This window comes from Aulonocara sp. 'chitande type north' Nkhata Bay, linkage group LG18, assembly GCF_057382095.1.
Source record: "Aulonocara sp. 'chitande type north' Nkhata Bay isolate Kocher_YH1m ecotype deep benthic linkage group LG18, A_spYH_male_GT1.1, whole genome shotgun sequence".
Lineage (NCBI taxonomy): Eukaryota > Metazoa > Chordata > Actinopteri > Cichliformes > Cichlidae > Aulonocara > Aulonocara sp. 'chitande type north' Nkhata Bay.
In genome coordinates this window covers 4,412,065-4,439,788 of record NC_141361.1, presented here as the reverse complement: position 1 = coordinate 4,439,788, position 27,724 = coordinate 4,412,065, and the positions used below count along the sequence as shown (strand labels likewise).

General features: G+C 39.5%; 2 protein-coding genes across 2 annotated transcripts; both read left to right on the top strand.

Moving 5' to 3' along the window:
• The first annotated feature begins 5,909 nt into the window (after positions 1-5,909).
• On the top strand, positions 5,910-13,844 carry LOC147307700 (uncharacterized). Its single transcript, XM_086273097.1, has 3 exons — positions 5,910-6,066; positions 8,584-8,851; positions 11,270-13,844. The coding sequence occupies exons 2-3, from the start codon at positions 8,599-8,601 to the stop codon at positions 12,262-12,264; spliced, it is 1,248 nt and encodes a 415-aa protein (XP_086129223.1). The 5' UTR covers positions 5,910-6,066; positions 8,584-8,598; the 3' UTR covers positions 12,265-13,844.
• Positions 13,845-16,806: 2,962 nt separating this feature from the next.
• Positions 16,807-23,278, top strand: LOC147307699 (uncharacterized). The gene is made up of 4 exons (XM_086273096.1): positions 16,807-17,026; positions 18,064-18,324; positions 21,645-21,766; positions 21,886-23,278. Exons 2-4 carry the CDS (start codon positions 18,084-18,086, stop codon positions 22,783-22,785), a joined length of 1,263 nt encoding a protein of 420 aa, XP_086129222.1. The 5' UTR covers positions 16,807-17,026; positions 18,064-18,083; the 3' UTR covers positions 22,786-23,278.
• Positions 23,279-27,724: the final 4,446 nt, after the last annotated feature.

The following is a 27,724-nucleotide window of genomic DNA, read 5'->3' as shown; positions in this document are numbered from 1 at the left end:
CCATTAAAACCATCTTCTCGCTTCTCAAAAGTAATTCCTGGCATAAAAACAATACACACAGCTATTATATGCTGTGCGTATCGTTTCATTAGGGATTTTCACAGCAGATCATCTGCTTACATCTGATTCATCTTGTGTTACACCAATCCACTGCATGTCCTCCTTCACCACATCTGTGAACGTCCTCTGTTCTCTTCCTCTTTTCCTCCTCCTTTAAAGTTCTAGTCATTAACTTTCCTTTCCCTCTGCCCTAGCCCTCCTCTGCACGTGCCCAAACCATCTCAATGTTGCCTCTCTAACCTTGCCTCCAAAATGCTTGAGCTGAACTGTCCATCAGATGTATGAATCTTGTCCATCTTGGCAACTCTCAATGAAAATCTGAGCACCTTGAGCTCTGCTTTCTCCAGTTTGACCTTCTGTCTTTTAGTTAGTGTCACATTTCCCAAACCATAAATCAAAGCAGGTCTCGCTTCCAATTCAATTCAATTCAATTTTATTTATATAGCGCCAAATCACAACATAAGTCGCCTCAAGGCGCTTCCATCTTTTAAACCTTCCCTTTCAACTCTTGCAGCTATCCTTCTGTCACAAATCACCCTAACACTCATCTCCACCCACTCCACCCTGCCTGCACTCTGTATATTTGACACACGATCATGTGACATGACCGTCAAGTAAATTTTAAAATTAGACCGAGATAATCCGAGTAAATACAAAATGCAATTTTAAACGCCCATTTTATTTATTAAGGAAAAAATCTATCCAAACCTACCTGCCCCTGTGTGAAAAAGTAATTATCACTGCCCTCTCTCCTCCATACCTCCACAGTTATGTCATCTGGACCAACTGCTTTTCCACTCATTATCCTTCATAGCTGCTGTAACCTGCCCCTTACCAATCTCCTGCACTTCCTCATGCACTGTCTCTCTGCCATCTGTCCTCCTCTCTTTTTTATTTTCCAGCCATCCATTTAATTTCTTCCGTTCATGCAGGGCCAGGTCACGGGGGCAGCAGCCTAAGCAGACAAGGCCTCCTCCCGGTGAACCTAATAAAAGTACTCCTCTCAGGAGCATTTGAAATGCCCTCATTAGTGCATTTCCAGCTCTATCCTTAATCACCCTAACCTACTGCACTTCCCTTCTAGTTTAATCTCGCTTTAAACTTCAGATCCTGTCAGACACTCTTTTCAACTCTATAACACTATTCACGTTTGCAGAGGAGGGATAGTGAATATACACAGCAGTAACATTAAGATGTTTCATAGAACATAAAGCTCCTGTCCTTCAACAGCTTCACTGGCTTCCTGTAAAAGATCATGTTAATTTTAAAAGTCTCTCCATAATCTCATACGTCCATAACTCTCTGATCTTTTGAACATCACTACTCCTTTCCTGCTCTGTTACTCTGATTATATCATCTGCTCACACTAACTATCACTCTCAAACCACCACAGGCAAAGTGTTTCAGGATATTTGTGACCTGGAAAATCTTCTCTACCGTCTTTTACATGATCCCTGAATGCAGCATCAGTGTTTCACGTTATGTCTCCTGTGAATAAACTCACACAAAGTGATATTACAGACACTAAAATCTCTCTTTACTGATGTTGCTGAAGCTGCAGAAGTTTTACTTAGTTATTATTCTGAAGCTGTATCATCTAACATTGTAGAATTGGTTTCTTCAGCTTCAGCACAGACTGTTTAAAAAACATCAAGACTATTAAGAAGAACAAGCAGCAGCGAAACAGAACCAGCAAATGTGTAAAGAGCACACAATTTAACTTGGTTCAAACATTAAACAGAGAGCCTTAACGAAAACGTTTCATCATGGGCGTAGAGAGCTGTCACATAGAAAAAGTGGGCAAAGGGAGACATCTAGTGGACAAATTCAGACATGACGACTACAAACTAAACTACAGAGGGATAACAAACAGCTGAAAATACTTCCTTAAACTCACAGAATAATTAAGTTAATCCATTTATATGCATGTTTAAGGTGGATAACAATTAAAATGATGCAGCATTTATGCATTTTATGTCTTGCAACAGTAGCAGCGTTTACATGAAGTCAACAGGTGAACACTCTTCTTCCTCCCTTTATCTCTCCTCACATGCTGCTGTACACCAGCCCTTTTTTGTTATACCTTGTAGATGGTTTTCTATTTAATTAAACTGCTGAAATTAACTAGATTTATTTAATGAGTTATTTAATTTAATTTTCTTTTCTGAAATTATTCTTGGTTGATTTTATTATTTAATTTTTGGGAGAAAAAAATCAACTGGCAGTAATTTACTTATGTTTCAAACAATGAATACGTAGAAGGACACTAGGACCCGGGGACCGTTTGGCTGTGAAAGAACAGGGATTGATTTAAAAACGTGTCAGCAGACCTGTGGAGTTCTTCGTTTCCAATCAAGGCAAACATGTCAGTGGGGGGATAAAATTAGCCCTGAGATGTCTGAAGGTGGCACTGTGAAGAAGCTAAGAAGAAGCTGAGGTCGAGGCTGCTCATGTAATTAACATTCCAAAATAGTTGATTTCAAGAAAAATTAACATAGCGTTATTTTTGCATTGCTTTTTACTCCTTATTTGTTCTCACTCCTCCTTCCATCATCCTTGATCCTGCACCCAGGATTTTCAGTTTTTGCACTCTGAGTTAATTCAGTCAGGGTTGGTTTATTATTATTTCGATTGGTTTGGTCTTTGGTTTACTACTGTAGTTCCCTGTTTCCCTTGTACAGTGTTTAGTTTGTTGTGAAAATTTTGTGTTATTGGTTCCTTTGTCTTTGTTCTTAGCTCAACTATGTACTTGTACTATTGAGCCTCTCAGTTCTAGAGTCTGTTTCCTTTTCATGAGGTTTTTACTTTGATTTCTATGTATTAAAACCCTTCAGGTGTTGATATATGTTAGCTTCAATTAATGTCTGCATTCCTGATATCAGCTTCAGGTTATTCATAAATAAAAATAAAATAAAAATTCAAAAACCATAATATACAAATAGTTATTTTTGAAATTGGGCCCAAAAGCTAATCACAGATTATAAATACAACCCCGAACATCAGATATAAACCAAATGCATATATATTTACCAACATATACTATAATACTAAGATAAACCAGTAAAATGTCCTCAGATTAATATAATATCCTAACATGCAAATAATACTAAGCTAGACAGTATGTAGGTATGAAAACAATGGTCTGAATCTCATGTAGAGTGCTAGTGCAAGCTTTGAAGGATTGTTAACCACATAGGGTTTCAAACACAATTTAATAACAACTGTTTAAAGACTGTTTGAAAACAGAGAAAGATGTTAATATTTTTATAGTGGTTTGAGACTTGTTCTAAATTTTTAGACCTCTATAGGTCCCACTAATACTTTGCATTACTCTCCGCTCAGAAGTTCCTTCAGTGTTTCCCCTTGTTTTCCTGTGTAGTTTATTCACATTTACTGTTTATTTCCGAGTTTCAGTTATGGTAGTTCCTTCTTTTGTGTTGTTTTACTTTCCTTTCTGCCTCATTATTTGGATTAAGGTGATCTGTGATGCGTGTGCCTCAGATATTTCTACTTCCTTTGACTCCATTCTCTCTCTGTGTATTCATAGCCTCAGTTTCCCTCCATTTCCTGTTGTGCTGTACAGCTTGTTCTGCCTGATTGGCTGTCTGTGTTTCCTCTTTGTATTCTGAGTAACCTTTAGTGCTTCCAGTTCTCCTTGTGTTTAGTTTATATATTAGTTTATATATTACTCACATTTATGGACTTTTGATTTTAGTAAATGTATCACCCTAAATAAATGTGTCTTTTGGTTTTGTTTGTTAAACTCTGCACCTGGGTTCTCTCACTCCACACACTGTGACATGCTTACTAGAGAGGTGATTTTGTGTATTCCTTTCCTCCTATTTGTTTTCTATGTTTAGAGCAAAATTTCTAACATCTACCTCTTATCCAGTTCAGTCGTGAGTGGTTGTAGTAGGGGGTGAGGAGGAGCCTGGAGTCTATCCCAGAAGACCCAAAGCAAAAATTAATTAATCCGATCCAGATTGCTTGCAAAAGTTGGGACTTGAGTCCTTGTATTTTGTTATTCTTTGTTTATGTTAAGTTCATCTATTTTGCTTAAGCTCCTAAGTTGCTCAGCCTTTAGTTCTCTGTTCATTAGATCCACTCATGTCTTCTCCCGCTGTGTTTTAGTCTTCCTTGCCCTTCATGTGTTTCAAGTCTGCATGTCTTATGTTGTCAAGTTTGTGTTGTCATGTCTGTCTCATTATGTTTCCTGTTTTATTTTGAAGAGATCTTGTGTTTCTATGGTTACTGTGTTTAATTTTACTCTTCCCCTGTGGTGTCATTATGATTCATTTGTGTCAGCTGTTTCCTCTGGCGTCTCCACTTCCCCCGATCACCTCATGTTTGTATTTAAGTCCTCTGTCTCCCTTTGTTCATTGTTGCGTTGTCTGTGTTCCAGCCCTCATGTCATGTCAGGTTTCAGGACACTGTGCAGGTCATGTTGCTTGTTTGTGTATGAGTTCATAGTTCCTTCATGTTCCTGCACAAAGTCCTGTTCATAGTCTTCACAGTCTCTTTGTCATTGCCTTCCTAGCTTTCATAGTCTCAGTATTCAGCTTGCCCAGTTTAGCTTTGCCTCTGTGCTTTGCCCTTGTTTTGTTGACCTGATTATAAGCTGTAATAAAAGGCTCGCCTATTGTTCAAGTTAGTTTGGTTTCCTCGCCTGTGTCTGCACCTGGGTCCCCACTCACCAACACATGGTCTGCCACTGTAAACCGTGACAGTAAAAGCATTTTGATCATTTTAATGCTCTTCATCTGGATTTAGAGAGCCTATATACATGCAGGGCCCTCATGCAACAAGAAGCAGATGTTATTATTATTATTGTGGCCATAGTTCAGCTGTGGCTTTAAGGTCTGCTGTTGAAAACTGAAAAATACAACTAGCATTTACATGTGCATGCCACTTTGACAGTTGATTCTTTTCATGAGTGGTCAGACACTGTGTTGCTGTGAACTATGAGATGATATTATCTGTTTTCCTTTCATAAAGGTGGATTCACTGTATCCTCTGCTAAATGACGTTATAAAGCAATCAGTGAAGCAGCTTTCTTAATACCTAGAGATGAGCTCTTATTACAGCTCCCACACAGATACTTGTCATGTCACTCAGTTAGGAACCTTCCTAAATGAAAGTGACTATTCAGCTACACCCCAGAGTTATGCAGATGGCCAGAAGGTCCACAAAATAGTAAATGAGACTTTGATTTTGACATAACAGACCTACAGGCAATGTAAAGCTTAGGTGACTGAAGGCGGTTGTCTGTTTATACTACAGAAAGAAAGAAATTCAGGCTAGAGTCCAATCAGATTTACTTATATAGTACTGAAAACACAGGAGCATCAGTAGGGTTTCTGTAGATACCAACACACAGAAGGGCCTGAGTCACCACACCCTGAGGGGCAATTAAAAGAGCTAAGGATGGACTGTACTGAATCATCAAAGAAAACATAACAGTGTTGTGCCAGAAGCAGTGGGAGAATGAAGGAGTGCCATTACTTCTCATTATAAATGACCGTTAAGATACAGAAAATCTGTTATGTGTAAAAACAAGCAGGAGGAGGGATGAGGTGAATTTGACCAGGTTCTCGCTGGCATTACAGGTTTCAGAAAGAAACCTCATGCATGCGGAACTGTCAGGGATGACATCACAGTCTATTCTTTAATCAACACTGAACTGGGATCACTGGAGAAGTGTAAATTCTGTATCCAGGTTTCTGCAAAAGACTATGTAATGACTTCGTTCTGGTTGAAATTGTAAGAATGACCAGAGGAGGGCAGCAGTGCGACTTCGATGCGCGTGATTTACCGGAAGACGAAACAGAACGGAAATGACGTGACTTTTATTACTCAACAATATATTTAGTTCGCTGTGTGAGAGTTTATCTGCTGCTGCTGAGGAAATCCTGCCAGCTTAACAAACGAAATATGAGGAGGAGGTCAGCCGTGAGCTCAGACTGCTGCAGAACAACCGGAAACCCGAGATAAAGTCACACAAAGCAGGTTTGTGAAACTGTGACGGTCTCATTGAACTGACACTGATCTGAGCGCAGCTTGTATGCTAACAGACTAAAATCAGGGAGCAGCTAATCACACAAGTGCTTCTGTCTTTTTAAAAGGTAAACGTTTAACACTAAACATCCAGAGAGACACAGCAGAAAGTGACTTTACTAAAACATCGCAGTGAAAACCTTCGTGCTTGCGGACTCCATGCGGTGTGTGTGCAGGCCGGTGTACCGCATTCACGGCCAAACAGTGAAACAGAAGCAGCATTCAGGACCCGTTAACAGAAAACCAGAATGTAAACGCAGGTGTTCCGGGTTAGCTGGTTTTTACCTGAACTAGATTGGTTTAGTTATTCCAGTCCGTGTTTCGGATTACATCCGTGGATTCATCAATTTCTGCGAGTATATCACGTGATTTAACTAGATTAAAGACCCCGCGAGGAGAGGGGGGCTCTTATGGTAGTTGGCAGTATGGCTGCAGAGGGATCACCAGTTTATTTCTTGATGACTAAAATCACTAGTTTTCTGAATGAAGTTCTCAATACCTTGAGCTCGTTTATACTTTTTACAATAAATTAGAACAGCAGTGTCCGTGTTTATATATTGATGTTTGATTATTTAAGATGATCATTTGTTTTTCGCAGTAATCATCGATTATTTTAAGACAATCACCACTAAAACATCTCCATGATGGCATCTTAAGTGGCTGACATTCAGTAATTTTTTTGTAATTCTCTCTTTAAAGGGTACAGTTACATTTAAAGAAACACTGATCCGCTCAGAGCTGTAAACTGACTGCAGCACACGTTTCACACTGAACAGCTTGCTGGAAACAGATTATTCCAATGTGGTTCATTAATTAACATGATTTTTGGTCTGTTTCTATCATGAGACCTTCTGTGACTGCTGGACGCTGTGTAAACACAAGCGTCCAGCAGTCTAAGCTAGTGAAAAACACAGTTGCTAATTATATACAAAATAAAGTGATGTTTTGTTTTATTGAGCAGGAAGCCGCCTGTGTTAAACTGAGCAGGAGACCATCTGAATTAAGGAGTTGGCTAATTAGGCCCAGTCTTTTATCAACCAAGCTTTTGAACAGGATGTATTAAGTAAACTCGAGACTCCGTTGGGCTGCTTAGTGGTATCAGAAAGAGAATGTTAGCTTGTGGTCACAGAAACAGGTTTGAGTCTTGTCAGAGTTTTCATTATTTGATCTTTTTATTTTAACTTACAAATATTTTATTTTAAAGTTGGTTTCTTCAATGTAGAAGTCTGAGCACTCTTCACTGCACTGCACCGCATACGCTCCTTTACAAAACAACATGGTGCATGCGGTGCAGTGCAGCAGCCAAATGCATGGCACAGCATAGAAGAGCCACATTGACAAGACTTGGGTGTACATCAGCATCTAAAGGTCAAAGGTCGCTCTTTCGAGGATTCCATTGTTGCCATCCTTGAACAGAGGGGGTGGCTTACGACATCAACCGTCTGCACCTACAATACAGTTTTAAGATCACTTCAGGCACCTCAGGGCCCACTCACATCTTGCATCAGTTGATCTCAAAAGGCCATAATGGGGTGAGGGCAGATCTTACAATGGTTTTAAATGAAAATTCTGCTGATAATGACCTACGCCCTTTTTCACATAATCAATAGTGGGTCAAGTTCCTAAGGGACACCTCCCACTAGAGTTGAAATACCCGGGTTTCTTCACCATTAGGTTTTAGAACTAGAGAAGCTTGTCGGATAAAAGAAATGTAAACAAGTCTGGTCACTGTGAGGTAACGTTTAATGGTGTTAAATGTCACCTCTTTTAATTTGTTGGTCAGTAAGAACTTTCTGGGTAAAATAATTTTTTTTTTTTTTTTGTTTCTGATTATTCTGTTGATGCTTTGTTGCTGATTAAAGACACAGTCGTGGGAGAGCCGGGATCAAAGGGTGGTGTGATGTAGTTTCCATCTGTGCTGCAAATACTAAATGTCTCACTGCACAATCTGGACTTGCATCGCAAACATTTGCATATTATTTTGGTATCACATGTTTGGTAAAAGGACAAATTCTGAATATGAAAGCAGGCAACCATCTGAATTAAAGAGTTGGCTAATTAGGCCTAGTCCTTTATCGAACAAGCTTTTGATTTAAAAAAAAAAAAAGTGTCATTGTTGATTTAAATGTAATTTTTATGGTTGAAAGTTTGTTTGGATGTAAGTAACCAGTGTAATAGTATCTGTTTGTGAAAAAGCAAAAGCTTCTGGGGAATTTTTGATATTCTGAAGTTGTTCCTTAATAGAAACAGTCAGTCTGCCCCAGGGCAGCTGTGGCTACAACTGTAGCTGCCTCCACCAGTGTGTGAATGTGAGAGTGACTGAATAGTGGAATTGTAAAGCGCTATATAAATGCAATCCATTATTATTATTATTATTATTATTATTAAATTTGCTGGAATGTATTTGCTCAGATCTGTTTTCCTGTCATCACATTAGTAACTTTTTCTTGTGTCACTTTGTTCATCAAGACATCCCACAGCAACATGAAGTCTAAGGACAAAGAAGTTTGTGATGATCAGCAGGTCTGTAACCAGGAGAGGAGCTCCAGTGTGGACCAGGAGAATCCTGATCTTCCACCGATTAAAGAGGAACAGGAGGAACTCTGCATCGCTCAGGCAGGAGAGCAGCTTGTAGTGAAACAGGAGGCCGATGGCATCATTTTCTGGACCGGGGAAGAGCGCCTCAGGCTGCTGGATGTCATCTGGAGTCCTGAAAGAAATTTATTACACAGATCAGGTGTGCAGCTGTGCTGTAGAGATCTCTCTCTCTCTCTCTCTCTCTCTCTCACACACACACACACACACACACACACACACACACACACACACACACACACACACACACACACACACACACACACACACACACAGGAACTGTCATGGTGAAACACCACAAACCTGAAGGAAGCACCAACAAACTGTAAAGAGTGCAGATGAAAATTAGCCTGTATAGCTAAATTTGGCATATTCATTAATATGCACTCTCTTTTAAATAAAATGAATATAAACATGATAAGTATATGACCAAAACAAGTGAAAGTGATGCTTCAACAAATCCAAGTAAACAAACTGGGATGTCAGTCATTTGCAAGTATGACTGCTTGCGAAAAGAGCTCACAAAGGCACCAGGAGACAAAAATAAAATGCTACAGAATACTACCTCAGTAAAAACATAAATTTTCAACATCTCCTCTAAATGTCGGCATATTTGTGGAAATGAGCTTGTTCCAGTGGGTTTCTAGGCTCAGCCCAGAAGGACCTCTGTAATTTGAGACGGACTCTGAGTGAACTTAATTTTCTTCAAAGGATCCAGCTGAGGTGGTACAAAAAAAATCAGTTAAAGTGGCAGCTGTAGTATTAGAAAAGACATTGGCAATGATCCTACGCAAGCAGCTGTTGTCTACTCATATGGAAAAGGTCATTAAACAATTTGGAGTCCATCATTCTACAATGAGAAAGATTAGTCACAAGTGGAAAACATTCAAGGTAGCTGCCATTCTTTCCAGTTATTGATAGCCTAGCAAATACATCTCAATGGTCAATGAAATTGCAAGAAATTCAAGAGATGCATCCCAGACTGTAAAGGCCTTAGTTGGCATGTTAAAGTTCATGACAGTACAATTAGTAAAAGACTAAAAAAAATTGGGGTTGTTTGGAAGAGTTGCCAGGAGAAAAGCTAATCTCGCCCCCAAAAAGAACATGGCAGCATGGCTTAGGTTTGCAGTGTTCAATCTGAATAAACCACAAGATGTCTAGAGCAATGTCCTTTGGACAGAATAGGGGAAAGAAGTGGAGGGGTTTGCTATAATACACAGCACCATATTTTACAAAAGCCCTCATACCACTTCTTTTGCACAGTAGTGGATGGGTGATGATTTGGGCTTGTTTTCCAGCTACAGGACCATAACAAAGTATTGTACAGGGCGGGCCATTTATGTGGATACACTGTAATAACATGGGAATGGTTGGTGATATTAAAGTCCTGTTTGTGGCACATTAGTATATGTGAGGGGGCAAACTCCTCACGATGGGTGGTGGCCATTTAGAAGTCGGCCATCTTGGATACAACTTTTGTTTTTTCAATAGGAAGAGGGCCATGTGACACATCAAACTTATTGGTAATGTCACAAGAAAAACAATGGCCCACCCTGTAGAGTCAAATTTGAAACGGTCTTTCTAATTAATAAAATTTGGAGGAGAATGAATCATATAACAGGACAATGATCCCAATCACACCACCAAATCTACAACAGAATGGCTGAAAAGAAAACGGTCACAGTGTTGCAATGGCCCAGACCCAATGTTATTAAAATGTTGTGGTAGGACCTTGAGGGAGCGCATACAAGCAAAGCCTGTAAGTCTCAGTGAACTGAAGTACTGCTGTAAAGACGAGTGGGCCAATGATATGAAAGACTGAGGCCTTTATAGAGAATCCTGATTTAGATCTTTAATATGGCATTTTACTTTTCCCATTAACTGTGCTCCTAGTACTGCGATTACTGTTTCGTCTTTGAATTTATCTAGCCAAGACACTCTGGCCCCAGAGTATTTATACACTTGAAAACTAGACTAGATAATGTAGGTATGCTAATGTCGCTATACAGTGTCAAACTAAGTTAAAACATTCAGATTAGCCATAACTACTATGACATTTTCTTTACATGCTTATCAAATTTGAGATGTGAGTCTAAAATTGTCAGCGGACAAAGTGTTTAGTGTCTGAAACCAGCAAAGATCAACTAGTTTTCCTTGTGAAAAGGGGGCAATGAAAGGCTGCTGAGTAATTTTTAATGAACATTTAATTAATTCTGCATTTTATCCTGTTGTAGAAAACTTTATGAAACAAATATTTTGTAAAGCTTCTGTTTTGGAATAATTGTAAAATTTTGAATGTTCTGCAATCTGCAAAAACACACATCTTTAACCTCCAGTCCAGAAAATGCCAAAGAAGCTATAGAGGTGGTCACACGTAAAGATGATCAGTTAATAAAGTTTACTTTTTATTATCTGAGACTGTATCTGCTTAATTTAAGACCTGCTAACAACATTTTATTTTAATTTAATATGTAATTCTGGGTTTTTTGTACCATGACTGCAACTGCTCCGAATCCAGACATCCAGAACCAAAGATGTGTTTTCATATTTGTCCCTTCAGACCTCCCACAACAACACGACTGTAAGGAAGAAGAGGGTCTGCATGACCATCAGGTGTGTAACCAGGAGAGGTATTCCAGCCTGGGCCAGGAGCACCCAGAGCCGCAACACATTAAAGAGGAACCGGAGGAATTGTGCATCAGTCAGGAGGGAGAGCAGTTTGCACTGAAGCAGGAGAGTGATACCTTTATGGTGACTCAGACTTATGAGCAGTGTAGGCCAGAACCAAAGCGTGAGCAGTTTCTCTCTCATAACTTACCTGAACCACAGAGGCGAGATGTGGAAGAAGGCAGGCATGTGGATTTGGGATCAACTAGAAGAGCAGAGCCGATAAAGAGGAAACCTCGCGGTGAGGGAGCAGATGAGTCTCCCGGCTCAGAGGGCCAGTATACAACAAACACATTCAAAAAGTGTTTAAAATGTGAAACTTGTGGAAAAGTCTTTCATTTTAAATCTGGACTAAATGAACACCAGAGAGTTCACACAGGTGAGAAGCCTTATTGTTGTAGTGTCTGTGGAAACAAATTTAGTTTCTCATCTGCATTCAAAGTTCACATGAGAATTCACACTGGTGAGAAACCGTATTCTTGCAGTACTTGTGGGAAACGTTTTAGAGATTTAAAATCGTTCAAAACTCACACTAGAATTCACACAGGTGAAAAGCCATATTCTTGTAGCATCTGTGGAAAAACATTCAGGGACTTATCAGGATTCCGAAAACACACACGAATTCACACAGGTGAGAAGCCATATGTTTGCACCATATGTGAGAGAAGCTTCAGTCAAATGATACACTTGAAAACTCACATGAAAATTCACACAGGTGAGAAGCCATTATCGTCTGGCCCCCGTGGCAAAAGATATAGATACTCATTTGGATTGAAAGCACAGATGAGAATTCACACGGGCGAGAAGTCACATTTTTGTAGCACATGTGGGAAAACATTCAAGCAGAAAACGCAGTTAAAAAGACACATGAGAAATCATACTGGTTGAAAATGTCATCCTTTAGATTTTTAGCACTGTGTTCATAGCACAGCCTGCACCGGTGAGACGCCAAATCAGTGCAACACCTGTGAGGAAAAAATGATCTCATATATTCTAATACTGGCTTACTCTTTTAGGAATTGTAGGGAAAGCCTTTTGTTTGTTTGTTTTTAAATCTAGAAATGATATTTTTAGCCTGTAGAGATAATACACAAAAATTAATTGTAGAATTATGTCCTTAAAGTTGATTCACTAAATAGCTTTGTTGTTTTAAAAAGAAAAAAAGCTTAAACAAATGTTCATTTTTGTTTAGTTTTGTTTTTCATAGTAAAGATTTGATTCTTTGAAGGTTTTTTCCAGTTTTTCTTCTGTATTGTATCATTTTTATTTATTTATTTTTTTAAATGGCTAACCTGTATTTCATTACAAATGGCTTGACGGCAGGAGGTGTGTATAATGTCTCTGGGCTGGTAAATAAATATGTACGCTTATGGAAGTTGTAGTGCAGTATTGACAAGCAACATGATTTGTAACATGGCACCTGATTGTCAAATGAAATTTCGGTCCTTCACATGGTTTGACAAAAACATGACTCTTAAAGTTAATATGAGTTTATTAAAAATCCAGACATTCTAAGCAAAGCATGGTGCGGTTGGTGAATGGACTCGATCATTTACTCCAGCTGAGGATGGAGGGCAACTAAGAAACGTCAAACGGCTTACAACAACATAGGAGTCCATCTGTTATAATGTGTATATCTACGCTTATGCGCAGTAAGTAAATTATGCGTACTTATTGATGCTGTAAACTAAAAAGCTGCCCGGCTAAGCAACAGATCAAGGAAAAGCTCCACTAGCAAGAGACAGACGAGACTTTCAGGTCACTGAATGTGTTGTGGTGTTTATTGTGTTCTTAGCGATGTGCTTAGTATGTTATTTATCTTTAAAGTTTAAAGATTTCATGAAACACTTCTGGTGACGAGACATTTGCGTAGTGTAGCTGCAGGTTTACAGTTAAACTGCATGAAAGTGTAATGGTAAAAGATGTTTAATATGTTTATATGGTTTGTCATTGCTTTTGGTCTTCAAATAAGCACTTTTGTCATATTTAGCCTGATGATTAGCATATGATATGACCAGTTGTCTTATATTAAATAACTTTCCTCTGCAGTGCTTTAAAGTTTCATCCACTGAAATAATCAAGTGGTGATAAAATTAACTTTTTACGACAACGAGGACTTAAATGTTTCTTTCACTGAGATTAACTGTTTGTAAAGGATTTTCGTTTGTATGCAAATTGTCTTTAATATTTTGTTAATTTGGGGGGGGGGGGTTGTGCTTTAGTCTTGGAGTTTTGTTATTGTTTAAAACATTTTTGTTATTTTTATGCTTTTGTTTTATTGCAATCATTACTTGAGTTTCTTTTTCTCCTTTGTGTTCCAGCTAATTTTTTTAAAAATATAGTTCTTTTTTTGTTTTTGTTTCCCCCCCCCCCCCCCCCTAGCCTTCCGCTATGGGTTTCTATCACGTTTCAGTGTGTTTCATTTTGAAAGCTGGTTGCTGACCTAATTAAATGTTAGGTTTTTGTTACTCCTGCCTGTTTTTTGAGTCCTGCATTTGGGTTGGTTTTCCTACAAAACATTTTTAATGTTTTAAGGTTGGATATTATATTTTATCAATGGTACTTTGAAGGAGAAACAGGCTCATTCTCAGCTCTGTATTTATATTCTTGATGTTTACTAGAGGCCATGATTCTCTGCTATTTTACACTAGGCCTTAATGCAACGCCTGCATTAATAATCAAATGCGAGCCGTTTCAAGTCCTCTCATTGACATTATACCTGGCACACAACACATACACAACCGCACCATATCTAAAATTCATCATTTTGTGGGCTGGCTCCAGTAGATTTGAAATAAAGGTATGCAAGAGGATATGGAAGACTGGGACTACATCCCCCTCACTGGAAAAACAAGGGTTGTCATCATTGGACCTTAATGCTCAGTTACACTGAGATGAGATTCTGCATCAGTGGCAGTCCCATATCTCCACAGGCTGAGACCAAACTCTGCTCCAATATGACAACACTCACCCCCACAGTCCGGGGTTTATCAGAGACTACCCCCAGAATCTGAGAGAAGGGAGGATGAAGTGGCCTGCCTGTAGTCCAGACCTCAATCCCACCGAACACTCATGGGATTGACTTGATGTGTAGTTCGTGCCAGAATGAGTAGCATGGCCACAGTGGCTGACCAGCAACACATGCTGGGTGATGAATGGGATGCCATCCCACAGCACTGTGTGACCAGCATGAGGAGGAGATGCCATGCTCTATATGGTTCTTCCACATGCTACTGAGGCCTCTGTTTGTTAAATCAATGAACTGTTAAATTGCCAGACAACCATCCAGTCAAATCTAATGAACAAGACCAATCAAGAGTCAGTAGCAGAAAAAGCTTTTTGGCATTGGCAGATTGAAAAACTTATTTAAAAGTTGTTTTATGGCAAATGTGTCCTCCATTTCCTGAGATTTGAACGAAACACCAAGTGTATCCTTTGTGGCCCACTATCCCAAGAGTCATTGCTGACCAAGGCGAAAAATGTTAACCTAAAAGTACAGTTACTTTTATCTGTTTGGTAGACCAAATATTTGCATTAAAATGACAAATTAATGATATAAAACTATAATATTTATGATTATAATCAATGAAGAGATATTTACTTTAAAAAACTAAAGAAAAAATAAAACCCTGAACCCTGAACAAGGTCTTTTACTCATTATTTCAGGATCTCCCTCTGATCGAGAAAATTTGAAACTAATCTGCGAGAAACTGCTGAAGCAGTTTTCCTTCTGAAACAAAATTCAGATTTAAGCTTTTTCTGTGAAATTTCAGCTTTCATCACTAAAAGAGCTTCATTACCGAGAAATGAGACATTTATTTTAGTTGTTGATCACTACATTACTTGTAAAATTGGATAACTGTTGGGGTTTTTTTTGTTTGTTTTTCTTTTGGGGGGGGCGGATGCTTGAATGCAGCATCAGTGTTACAGGTTGTGACTCCTGTGAACAAACTGACACAGTGTGATATTACACATATTTAAATCTGTCTTTACTGATGATGTTGAAGCTGCTGAAGGCTCAGTGAAGTTTTGTCTTCCTGCAGGTTAACAAGTGAACTCTGTAACTGATGCACAACACAAGAGGGCGCCTTCATCCTGCTAACAGGGATGTAGAGGAGGTTAAAGCACCTCAGCTCAGGTTGTGCACTGTTTTACATCATATTACATATTATTAGGCTAATTAAACCCTTTATAATATTGTGTCATAGATCATGGTAAACTGGATCAATAAATCATTACTTTCACAATTATTAGGTAATTCAAACTAAATCACTGACAACTACAAGCCCAGCTTTACTCGTAGAAAAATTCTGAAAACAGCAAATTTGGAAAAACTGATGATGGATCAAATAACCAAACTTAGGGTGAGACTTAAGGGTGAAGCTATTCATTCTGCTGAACAAGAAAAAGCAGAATCAGGGGGGTTTCTGTTTGAATCGGGGAGAATGAGTGTTGTGTGTTAGCAGTCAAAATGGTATTAATGAGATGTATTTGGCATATTAAATCCAAAAGCTTATTAAGAATAAACATCAGAACTTCTGAATTCAGATGCATCATCAAAGAAAGCACAACTCATATGTGGCAGAATATGTGGGAGAATGAAATGAAGGGGGCAGTTACTTTTCACTGCAAAACAATGTTAAGATACAGAAAAATGAGCACACACATGCTGAATAAAAATGCACATGTGGAACAGCAGAAACTGTTAAGCATGCTTTTATGGTCTGCTCCAACTATTCTACAGAAAGAAACCTGAAGCTTGAGGAATTGCCACTGGTGGGCATTAAATAATAAATATAATAAATTCTACAGTCAGTTTTCTGCAAAATACCAGACTTTATGAGGTACCTTACGCCAAGCGTGGCGGTGTTACAATAAAAAAGTGATTGTCTGCCAAAAACTGATTTTTGCCAAAACCTGATTGCTCATATTTAAACTGCTATGAATAACTTGTTGGTCTATAATGTGTGAAACATATGTCAAATATATCCCTCATTAATGATATCAAGCCAGCTTGAGCCACAAACAACATTCCTGTAACAAGGTAGAAGCTGCAATCAGTTTTTGGCAGTGACTTTTATATATCCTTTATTTATGCAGTTAAAAAATGTTGACATTAAAATGTCTTTTTAAAGAGTAATCAGGCCAAGAGGACAGGAGAAATTGCAACAAATGTAACAATAGTTCTGTAAGCATTTTTTAAGTGGACAAAAAGAACCGGATTGGTTATAATGTAAGTACAATAAATCAGAGTTATAGAGATACTAAATGGGTAATTTTTAAATTTTATATATATTTCCTTTGTAAACCCTGTTCACCCAAGTCTATTTAACAACATACACAAAGATACACATAAAAAACACACAGGGAAACATTTTTGGCACAACATCGGACCCTTCAAAAGAAGAAGGAAGTGACGTAACGGTTACGCTTACTCAAGGCGGAAGTTACCTTCACATGTTCGTTTAACTGCAAACTTTTGTTCGCTAGTTTACTAGCGAAATATTTACGTTTTGAAGCAAGAACGACAGTTTCCTGGAGAGCCGAACTGTTGGTATAGAAGAAATCTGCTCAGAGATACGACACGAAACCTGTCAGCGCAGACTGGTGGATATCAGCTGGAAAGCTGAAATAAAATTACACACGACAGGTGTGTAAGGCTGTGGTGCTCTCAGGGAAGTAGCACCGAAATCAGAGGTCTGATTTAGGACTGCGGTTAAGTGAGCATTCAGCCGACAATTCTTTCTTGCGCTTCTACCCAGGGTTTTATGGTAGTGCGTCTTTTTTTTCTTTCTTGCTGATTTCGGTGGTTGCGGCCCGTGAAAGGACCAATTTACAGTTTTTTTTTTTTTCCTGTTTGGCTATCAGGTTGTTTTATGATATTGTGCATCTCAAAATGGAGTGAGTGAAAAAGAGAAAGCGGGAGAAGTGTGTGAGAGAGACTGGTTTCAGTTTTAAGGTTTCAGTTATTTCATTTTAAAGGTAATCCAAACTGCTTTCATGCTCATTTTCACTTTACATTACTACATTACTGAGAGTCTTATCGAGAGGGAAAATCAAGCATAAGTAATATTTTTGTGAGAATGAAAGACAATTTTGATGAAAGTGAGCAAAGTCAGTCGTATCATTACAACGTTTTAAAAAGTCCTTAAATGCTGACATGAAATTCTCAAAAGATTCCTCTTCTGGGTCCACTAGAGTACACAAAGTTTCACCTGGAGTTGCTCTAATATTCCTGAGTAATACTAAACTCCCTACTAGACCACTCTGGTAGGGAGTATAATTCATGTCTTTGAAATATATTAAGGTTCATTGTTGTTTTTAAATAATTGTCTAAAATAACTGAAGCTTTAATATATATGTATACCCGCTGGATTTCTTTCACATGGCAGCACCAGAGTCCACATTGGTTTGCTCTGCTTCTGTTTTCAAATCTGAGAGTATTTATGTAGAAATCATGACAAAGAGCTGCCTCTGACTATCTTGGCCACGTCTCCCTTGAAAAAGAGGTTTTTAATCTCAATGGGATCTTCCTGGTTAAATAAATTTTAAAAAATAAAATAAAAGAGATATAAATGGGATAAAGTGAAACAGCTTTTAAAGTAGAGCCTCCAGCAAAACTCAAAGGGCAAAGCTGGCAGCGGCTACCTGAACGTTTTATATTCTGAACTTTGTTCCTTTGTTTAGTCAAGATTTCCAACAACAACATGAAATGTAAAGACGAGGAGGGTTTGGATGACCAGCAGGCCTATAAGCAAGAGAGGAACTCCAGCGTGGACCAGGAGGACCCGAAGATTAAAGAGGAAGAGGAGGAACCCTGCATCAATCAGGAGGAAGAGCATCTTGTACTGAAGCAAGACGCTGAGGGCATTATTGTCTGGACCGGGGAAGAGCGACGCAAACTACTGGATACCATCTGGAAACCTGAAATGAAGTTACACAGAATAGGTATGTAAAGCTGTAATGATCTTAATAAAGTTTGACTTATGTATTCTAATCAGAGATGAAAGTTGCTTTTATTTTAAAATACACAGGGCCAGCTGCAATATGTAGCATGCAACTTCTTTTTTAACTGTTTAACATTAGACCTATACTGCATGCCACAACATTTAAATGATTAAAACTAAAGAGTGTGTTGCTTGAGAAGACAGACAATGTTTTGAGAGTCTAATTAATGTTACAACCTGAAAATGAGCTTAGAAAGAAGTTAATTGTAGATTGTGTCAAAAGTAAACAGTGAAAACCATGTACACATATTCACGGCAGCAGAAGATATCAGATTATAATGAATATGTATTTACCTTTTAAGGTTACCTGCCTAGTTTTGCCATTTTCCAAAAAGGTGTTTTCTCAAATTCCTGAAGGTCCTGGTTAACAGCTAATCATTGATTGGTGGGAATTAAAATTCTCCTGTTACATTCTGACTTCTGAAATTGAAGTGATTGTTTTACTAGAGAACGACACTTCACTGTGTTGGAGCCACAGAAACACTGTGTTCTTCCTGCTTTTACAGCTGTGTTAGTGATGCTTCTTCTTCTTCCTGGTGACAGATACTAACGCGTTAGTGAAAAATGCTCCATCCATAAACAGATGATCGGGTACTGATCTTTTTTGTCATCTGCAGAAGGTTTTATTTACGCCCAAAATGTAATTGACTGAAATGCTTGTGGAAAACATAACTATCTTTGCCACACACAAACAGATTCACTCAACGTGTTGTGTTGTGAGTCTGCAGCTGTACATGCAGGCAGGCTGATAAACAAAAAGGAGAAGGTCTGATATCATATAAACTCACTTCAGTTATCACTGAGAGGAACAGGTAACACATCAAGTCAAAGTCAAAGTCAACTTTATTGTCAATTCTGCCACATGTACAGGACATACAGAGAATAGAAACTTCGTTACTCTCAATCCCTAGATAAAATAGAAAATGAACATTTAAATATAAGAGTGATTAAAAATGCAAGTAAAATATTTTAAAGTAAAAAAAATTAAATAATATAATACAATTTTACATATAACAAGAAAGCTATACAATATACAATATAAGGGTAAATGACATTGAGTGCAAACCAGGCAGAGTAGTGCAAATAGGCAAATAGTGCAAATGGAGATTTGGTAATGTACGGTATGAGAAAGTGTAACACAAAGTCTTATGAGGTAATGGCAGTCCAATGCTCCACAAAGTGACTGGTAACTGGTGCAGGCCAGTGAGTGAGTCAGAGAGTGTGTGTGTTTGTGTGTGTGTGACAGAGTTCAGTGAGACCGTGGAGGAGAGAGGGGGCAGAATCGGGAGGGAGTTAAGCTTCCTGACAGCCTGATGGATGGAGCTGTCCTTCAGTCTGCTGGTCCTGGCCTGGAGACTCCGCAGTCTCCTCCCTGACGGCAGCAGCTTGAAGAAGCTTTGCATTGGGTGCGTGGGATCAGTCGCTATGCAAAGGGCTTTTTTAGTGAGACGGGTGCTGTAAATGTCCTGGAGGGAGGGGAGAGAGACACCAATGATCCTCTCTGCAGCTCTCACTATGCGTTGGAGGGTTCTATGGCAGGACGCATTGCAGGCTCCAAACCACACAGTGATGCAGCTCGACAGGATGCTCTCGATGGTGCCTCTGTAGAAAGTGTACATGATGGGGGCTGGAGCTCCTGCTCTTCTTAGTTTGCGGAGAAAGAAGAGACGCTGCTGTGATTTCTTGGCCAGTGCTGTGGTGTTGTACGTCCAGGAGAGATCCTCTGTGATGTGCACACCCAAGAACTTGGTGCTGCTCACTCTCTCCACAGACGCTCCGTCAATGGTCAGAGGAGCATGTTGGGTGTGCATTCTCCTGAAGTCCACAACAATCTCCTTCGTCTTCTCCACATTCAGAGAGAGATTGTTGTCAGCACACCACGTGGCCAGGCGTCTCACCTCACTTCTGTAGTCGGTCTCATCCCTGTTGCTAATGAGACCCACCACCGTTGTGTCGTCCGCAAACTTGATGAAGAGGTTGGAGCTGTGTGATGGAGTGCAGTCATGGGTCAGCAGAGTGAAGAGGAGGGGGCTCAGCACACATCCCTGCGGGGCCCCCGTGTTTAAAATGATGGTGCTGGATGTATTACTGCCGACCCGTACTGTTTGAGGTCTTCCGGTGAGGAAATCCAACAGCCAGTTGCACAGTGAGGTGTTGAGCCCCAGCTGGACCAGTTTTTGAGTGAGCTGTTGGGGGATTATAGTGTTGAATGCTGAACTGAAATCTATGAACAGCATTCGAACATATGAGTCTTTTTTGTCCAGGTGTGTGAGTGCTGAGTGGAGTGCAGTGGAGATGGCATCATCGGTTGAGCGGTTGGGCCGATACGCAAACTGGAAGGGATCCAGGGAGGGGGGCAGGACAGTCTTGATGTGTTGCATGACTAGTCGTTCGAAGCACTTCATCAGGATGGGAGTACACATTTACACATTTACGCAGGTCACCCCTCAAAAAAAAAGGAGTCAACAGTCACCTGACGTCATAAAAAGTGAGACAACAGAGGAAATAGAATAGAATAATCCTTTAATTATCCCTCAAGGGGAAATTTGGTTGTAACAGCAGAATAATATCTGGTGTGTTGACTTGGCAGGGATGATGAATGAGAAAACTTGAGAAATTAGAAGCACAGTAAGATGCCACCTGATACCTGACTTTTGTGATTTTCTTCACATGCATTTTGCATTTTTATCATTGATGCATGCATCTCTCATCCAGTTAAACGATGCCTCAGCAGCACGGAAATATACAAAATTGCATATTAACTACTGCTTGGTTAAGATAAGTGTGGTTAAATATTTACATTCTGTTTACTAAAACACAAAATTACTAAATTTAAATTAAGTTAATCATATCAGAAGAGTGTTTTTCATTGTGCTTGGAGGTATGGGAAAACGTTTCCCATTGTAGTTTACCACAAGAGAACACAAGCCAGAGCAAAACAACACTGCCCTTACATGCCTTATAACTGTACCAAAACCAGATGTCCACTACTAAATTAATTTGAAAGAAAATGCATATATGCATTATGTGGTGTTATATATGCATGTATATATAACACCACAAATGTCCACATAGTGAGCTGAACTTTGCTAATCAGCAGTCATTTGCATCAAATTGTTTGCCACATTTGTGCACTTTAAGTTTCACTGGACTATGTGAGCAACGTGCTCATAATGTAGTGAACTGCTAATGGTTAAGACTGGATTATATTTTCTCAAATGTTTTTTTTTTTTTTTTTTTTTTGTCCCTTTGTTTCCTCAGACCTCCCACAACAACATGGTTGTAAGGAAGAGAAGGGTCTGGACGATCAAGAAAGGACCCAGGAGGACCCAGCGCTTCCACAGATTAAAGAGGAACCAGAGGATCTTAGCAGCAGTCTGGAGGTAGATCGGATTGTACAAAAGCAGGATGCTGATGCCTTTATAGTGACTGCTACTTATGAGGAAAGTGAACCAGAACCAAATGTGACCAACTCCTTTCTCATAACTCTCCTGATTCACAGAGACGAGATCAGGAAGAAGGCGAGGATGTGGACTCAGGATCGGCAAGAAATGCAGAGCTGAAGAAAAGGAACCATCACAGTGATGGAAGTCACAGTGCCATAGTAGACATCTCTTCAGTGTCAGATAGTTACTGTAAAGCTAACACAAGTAAAAAGTCTGTAAAATGTGGAACTTGTGGAAAAACCTTCCCGTTTAAATCCAGACTGACTACACAGCACACAGAGGAGAAGCCTTATTTATGTAGCACCTGTGGAAAAGGATTCGGTTACAAATCACATTTGAAACGTCACCAAAGAATTCACACAGGCGAGAAGCCTTATACTTGTACAACCTGTGGACAGAGTTTCATTCAGATGCCCCAACTGAAAACTCACATGAGGATCCACACAGGTGAGAAGCCTTATTGTTGTAGTGTCTGTGGAAACAAATTTAGTTTCTCATCTGCATTCAAAGTTCACATGAGAATTCACACTGGTGAGAAACCATATTCTTGCAGTACTTGTGGGAAATGTTTTAGAGATTTAAAATCATTCAAAACTCACACTAGAATTCACACAGGTGAAAAGCCATATTCTTGTAGCATCTGTGGAAAAACATTCAGGGACTTATCAGGATTCCGAAAACACACACGAATTCACACAGGTGAGAAGCCATATGTTTGCACCATATGTGAGAGAAGCTTCAGTCAAATGATAAACTTGAAAACTCACATGAAAATTCACACAGGTGAGAAGCCATTATCGTCTGGCCCCCGTGGCAAAAGATATAGATACTCATTTGGATTGAAAGCACAGATGAGAATTCACACGGGCGAGAAGTCACATTTTTGTAGCACATGTGGGAAAACATTCAAGCAGAAAACGCAGTTAAAAAGACACATGAGAAATCATACTGGTTGAAAATGTCATCCTTTAGATTTTTAGCACTGTGTTCATAGCACAGCCTGCACCGGTGAGACGCCAAATCAGTGCAACACCTGTGAGGAAAAAATGATCTCATATATTCTAATACTGGCTTACTCTTTTAGGAATTGTAGGGAAAGCCTTTTGTTTGTTTGTTTTTAAATCTAGAAATGATATTTTTAGCCTGTAGAGATAATACACAAAAATTAATTGTAGAATTATGTCCTTAAAGTTGATTCACTAAATAGCTTTGTTGTTTTAAAAAGAAAAAAAGCTTAAACAAATGTTCATTTTTGTTTAGTTTTGTTTTTCATAGTAAAGATTTGATTCTTTGAGGGTTTTTTCCAGTTTTTCTTCTGTATTGTTTCATTTTTATTTATTTATTTTTTTAAATGGCTAACCTGTATTTCATTACAAATGGCTTGACGGCAGGAGGTGTGTATAATGTCTCTGGGCTGGTAAATAAATATGTACGCTTATGGAAGTTGCAGTGCAGTATTGACAAGCAACATGATTTGTAACATGGCAGTTCAAAATGGCCACCATCGTCCCTGTACCCAAATCCTCCACCATCTCCTCATTGAACGACTGGCGACCTGTAGCCCTGACCCCCATCGTAAGCAAATGCTTCGAGAAGCTGGTCAGGGACTTCATCTGCTCTGCACTACCCGACTCACTGGACCCTCTACAGTTCGCATACCGCCACAACAGGTCCACTGATGATGCCATAGCCCTGACACTACATACTGCCCTGTCACACCTGGAGAAGAGAGATACGTATGTGAGAATGCTGTTTGTAGATTACAGCTCAGCATTCAATACCATCGTTCCCTCGAAGCTGGACAGGAAACTGCAGGATCTAGGACTGAGCAGCTCCCTCTGCAGCTGGATCCTTAGCTTCCTGTCTGACAGACGCCAGGTGGTCAGACTGGCCAGCATCACCTCATCCCCCATCACACTGAACACTGGTGCTCCACAGGGGTGTGTACTGAGCCCTCTCCTGTACTCACTCTACACCTACGACTGCACAGCCACTAACAGCTCCAACATCATTGTGAAGGTTGCGGACGACACTACAGTGGTGGGTCTTATCACCAACGGTGATGAGACGGCTTACAGGGAGGAGGTCAGCGCCCTGACCCACTGGTGTCAAGACAACCATCTCACCCTAAACGTCGCAAAGACAAAGGAGTTGATAGTGGACTTTCGGAGGTGCAGAGAAGTACACACCCCCATCACCATCAACGGCGCTGCTGTGGAGAGAGTGAGCAGCTTCCGTTTCCTTGGCGTACACCTGGCTGAGGATCTTACGTGGTCAGTACACACAAACAAAACAGTGAAGAAGGCGCAGCAGCGCCTCTTCTTTCTCAGGAGACTGAAAAGATTCGGCATGAGCCCCCGCATCCTCAGGACCTTCTATCACTGTGCCATTGAGAGCATCCTCACTGGATGCATCACCACCTGGTATGGCAACAGCACCGCCTACAACCGCAAAGCTCTCCAGCGAGTAGTGCGGTGCTCTGAACGGATAATTGGAGGTGAGCTTCCCTCCCTCCAAGACATCTACAGGAAGCGGTGCCTGAGGAAAGCGGGGAGGATCATCAAGGACTCGAGTCCCACGTGTGGGACTAATAAAGGTTATCTTATCTTATCTTACTATTATATATTGTACATATATTTATTAGTTTCAGGTTGGCCATTCTTGTATTTTGCTCGTTTGTGTTGTTGTGTTTGCACATCTCTGTTGCTTGTGGGGCTCGCACACAAGAATTTCACTCGCATGTGCTGTGCCAGTGTGCCTGCACATGTGATGTGACAATAAAAGTGATTTGATTTGATTTGATTGTCAAATGAAATTTCGGTCCTTCACATGGTTTGACAAAAACATGACTCTTAAAGTTAATATGAGTTTATTAAAAATCCAGACATTCTAAGCAAAGCATGGTGCGGTTGGTGAATGGACTCGATCATTTACTCCAGCTGAGGATGGAGGGCAACTAAGAAACGTCAAACGGCTTACAACAACATAGGAGTCCATCTGTTATAATGTGTATATCTACGCTTATGCGCAGTAAGTAAATTATGCGTACTTATTGATGCTGTAAACTAAAAAGCTGCCCGGCTAAGCAACAGATCAAGGAAAAGCTCCACTAGCAAGAGACAGACGAGACTTTCAGGTCACTGAATGTGTTGTGGTGTTTATTGTGTTCTTAGCGATGTGCTTAGTATGTTATTTATCTTTAAAGTTTAAAGATTTCATGAAACACTTCTGGTGACGAGACATTTGCGTAGTGTAGCTGCAGGTTTACAGTTAAACTGCATGAAAGTGTAATGGTAAAAGATGTTTAATATGTTTATATGGTTTGTCATTGCTTTTGGTCTTCAAATAAGCACTTTTGTCATATTTAGCCTGATGATTAGCATATGATATGACCAGTTGTCTTATATTAAATAACTTTCCTCTGCAGTGCTTTAAAGTTTCATCCACTGAAATAATCAAGTGGTGATAAAATTAACTTTTTACGACAACGAGGACTTAAATGTTTCTTTCACTGAGATTAACTGTTTGTAAAGGATTTTCGTTTGTATGCAAATTGTCTTTAATATTTTGTTAATTGGGGGGGGGGGGTTGTGCTTTAGTCTTGGAGTTTTGTTATTGTTTAAAACATTTTTGTTATTTTTATGCTTTTGTTTTATTGTAATCATTGAGTTTCTTTTTCTTCTTTGTGTTCCAGCTAATTTTTTTTAAAATATAGTTCTTTTTTTGTTTTTGTTCCCCCCCCCCCCCCCCCCCCCCCCCCTAGCCTTCCGCTATGGGTTTCTATCACGTTTCAGTGTGTTTCATTTTGAAAGCTGGTTGCTGACCTAATTAAATGTTAGGTTTTTGTTACTCCTGCCTGTTTTTTGAGTCCTGCATTTGGGTTGGTTTTCCTACAAAACATTTTTAATGTTTTAAGGTTGGATATTATATTTTATCAATGGTACTTTGAAGGAGAAACAGGCTCATTCTCAGCTCTGTATTTATATTCTTGATGTTTACTAGAGGCCATGATTCGCTGCTATTTTACACTAGGCCTTAATGCAACGCCTGAATTAATAATCAAATGCGAGCCGTTTCAAGTCCTCTCATTGACATTATACCTGGCACACAACACATACACAACCGCACCATATCTAAAATTCATCATTTTGTGGGCTGGCTCCAGTAGATTTGAAATAAAGGTATGCAAGAGGATATGGAAGACTGGGACTACATCCCCCTCACTGGAAAAACAAGGGTTGTCATCATTGGACCTTAATGCTCAGTTACACTGAGATGAGATTCTGCATCAGTGGCAGTCCCATATCTCCACAGGCTGAGAGATTTCTATCCTGTTTCACTAAACATCTGTGTTATGGCAAAAACATTTGCAACCAGGTTTCGATTCCTTTGTTGTTCAGTGAGGAGGATACACAGCTGGAAAGGGACATGTTTTTTATATATATATATATATATATATATATATATATATATATCAATATGGACATTGGTAATGCAAAAGTTATTTTCACAAGATTTCAGCATGCACTGAAAGGTTGTGATTTCTTTAAAGTTTAAATAAAGATTTCTTTATGTGTAAAATATGGGAGAAACCTAACAGTGTTGGGCCTTATTTCACACAAGCTTTTCTTTGCCTGACATTGTCTTAGATTAATTCACATACTGATGTTTGTTTTTTGGTTAATTGTGCCTCACTCTGTGTTACAGTTCCTGTTTAAATGTCCTAGCTCCAGCATTTTATGCAATGAGACACACATATGATGTTTATTTAGTGCAGCAGTAGAAACTGCATAAAAATGTAATAGTAAGTCTCAGGGCTCCCCAGGGCAGCTGTGGCTACAATGTAGCTTGCCATCACCAGTGTGTGAATGTGTGTGTGATGGGGTGGATGACTGAATGTAGTGTAAAGCACTTTGGGGTCCTTAGGGACTAAGTAAAGCGCTATACAAATACAGACCATTTACCATTTTTTTTTAGTAATTATGAAAACTCTAATGAGATGAATGCACTGAACAACATGTGATGGAAAACATTTTGTGCTAACGTGGACTTTCTGTCAGAGATTTCCAGTATGTTTTGTTTTAACTCATATTTTGTGGGGGGGCTTTGTAATTTCTCAGTGATACTTTGATGAAAGAGGCTCATTTCAATCCCAATTTACTTAAAGGATAAAAATATGGAAGCACCTCTACCGCCAGCCCAATATTTGCCTTATTTTTGAAACTATATAATTTACTGTAATCTCTCTCTATAATGTGATCACACCAGTGCTGAAGGAACAATAGCAGTCTATGGAGCAAAGCAAAGCATCCACATGTTATCAAGGAAACACCCTTTACTGTAAAATGAGGGAACCAGTTTCATGTATGATTTTTATGTTATTTGGAAGTCTGTGGGCTGGTGCTGTGATGGAGAACTATTTCAGTTGTAGAAGATGTGAGTCTACAAACTCGTCCAACAACAATATCCGTCCTCTGAGGTTTTGTGTCAGAGCTCTGAGACTCTCAGGTCCTCAGTCCTCCAGATGAGCAGGTATTGTGTCCTTCTTCCCTGAAACCATGACTTCCTCCACAGAATCCGGACCACATTCACTCAGCCACTCTATGCTGGACTTTAGCTTAGAGACATTGCTGAGTTAATTAAACTTCAGTCTTTCATGTTGTAGTTAGTTTAAATCTGAGGCTTAGAAAACAACTGTTTCCTAAGATTGAAAGCAAAAATAAATAAATACATTTTCAAGATAATGGCTCCAAAGCATGAAGTTTTGGTGCCTGTGTCCACGTTACTAGCTGCTCTGTAAGGATTTGTTTCTGATTGGAATTCTCAGCCTGAGCTGAAGGGGGCGCTCCTTAAGCTTTCCGCAGATCTAACACAAGACGAGGACGAACGGAAACG

Excerpts from the sequence above, each read along its gene's own strand:
- LOC147307700 (XM_086273097.1), top strand. The coding sequence starts at position 8,599 with ATGAAGTCTAAGGACAAAGAAGTTTGTGATGATCAGCAGGTCTGTAAC. Across the intron at positions 8,852-11,269 it reads AAATTTATTACACAGATCAG|ACCTCCCACAACAACACGAC; the intron begins GTGTGCAGCTGT and ends TTGTCCCTTCAG.
- LOC147307699 (XM_086273096.1), top strand. The coding sequence starts at position 18,084 with ATGAAATGTAAAGACGAGGAGGGTTTGGATGACCAGCAGGCCTATAAG. Across the intron at positions 18,325-21,644 it reads AATGAAGTTACACAGAATAG|ACCTCCCACAACAACATGGT; the intron begins GTATGTAAAGCT and ends TTGTTTCCTCAG. Across the intron at positions 21,767-21,885 it reads ATCTTAGCAGCAGTCTGGAG|AGACGAGATCAGGAAGAAGG; the intron begins GTAGATCGGATT and ends CCTGATTCACAG.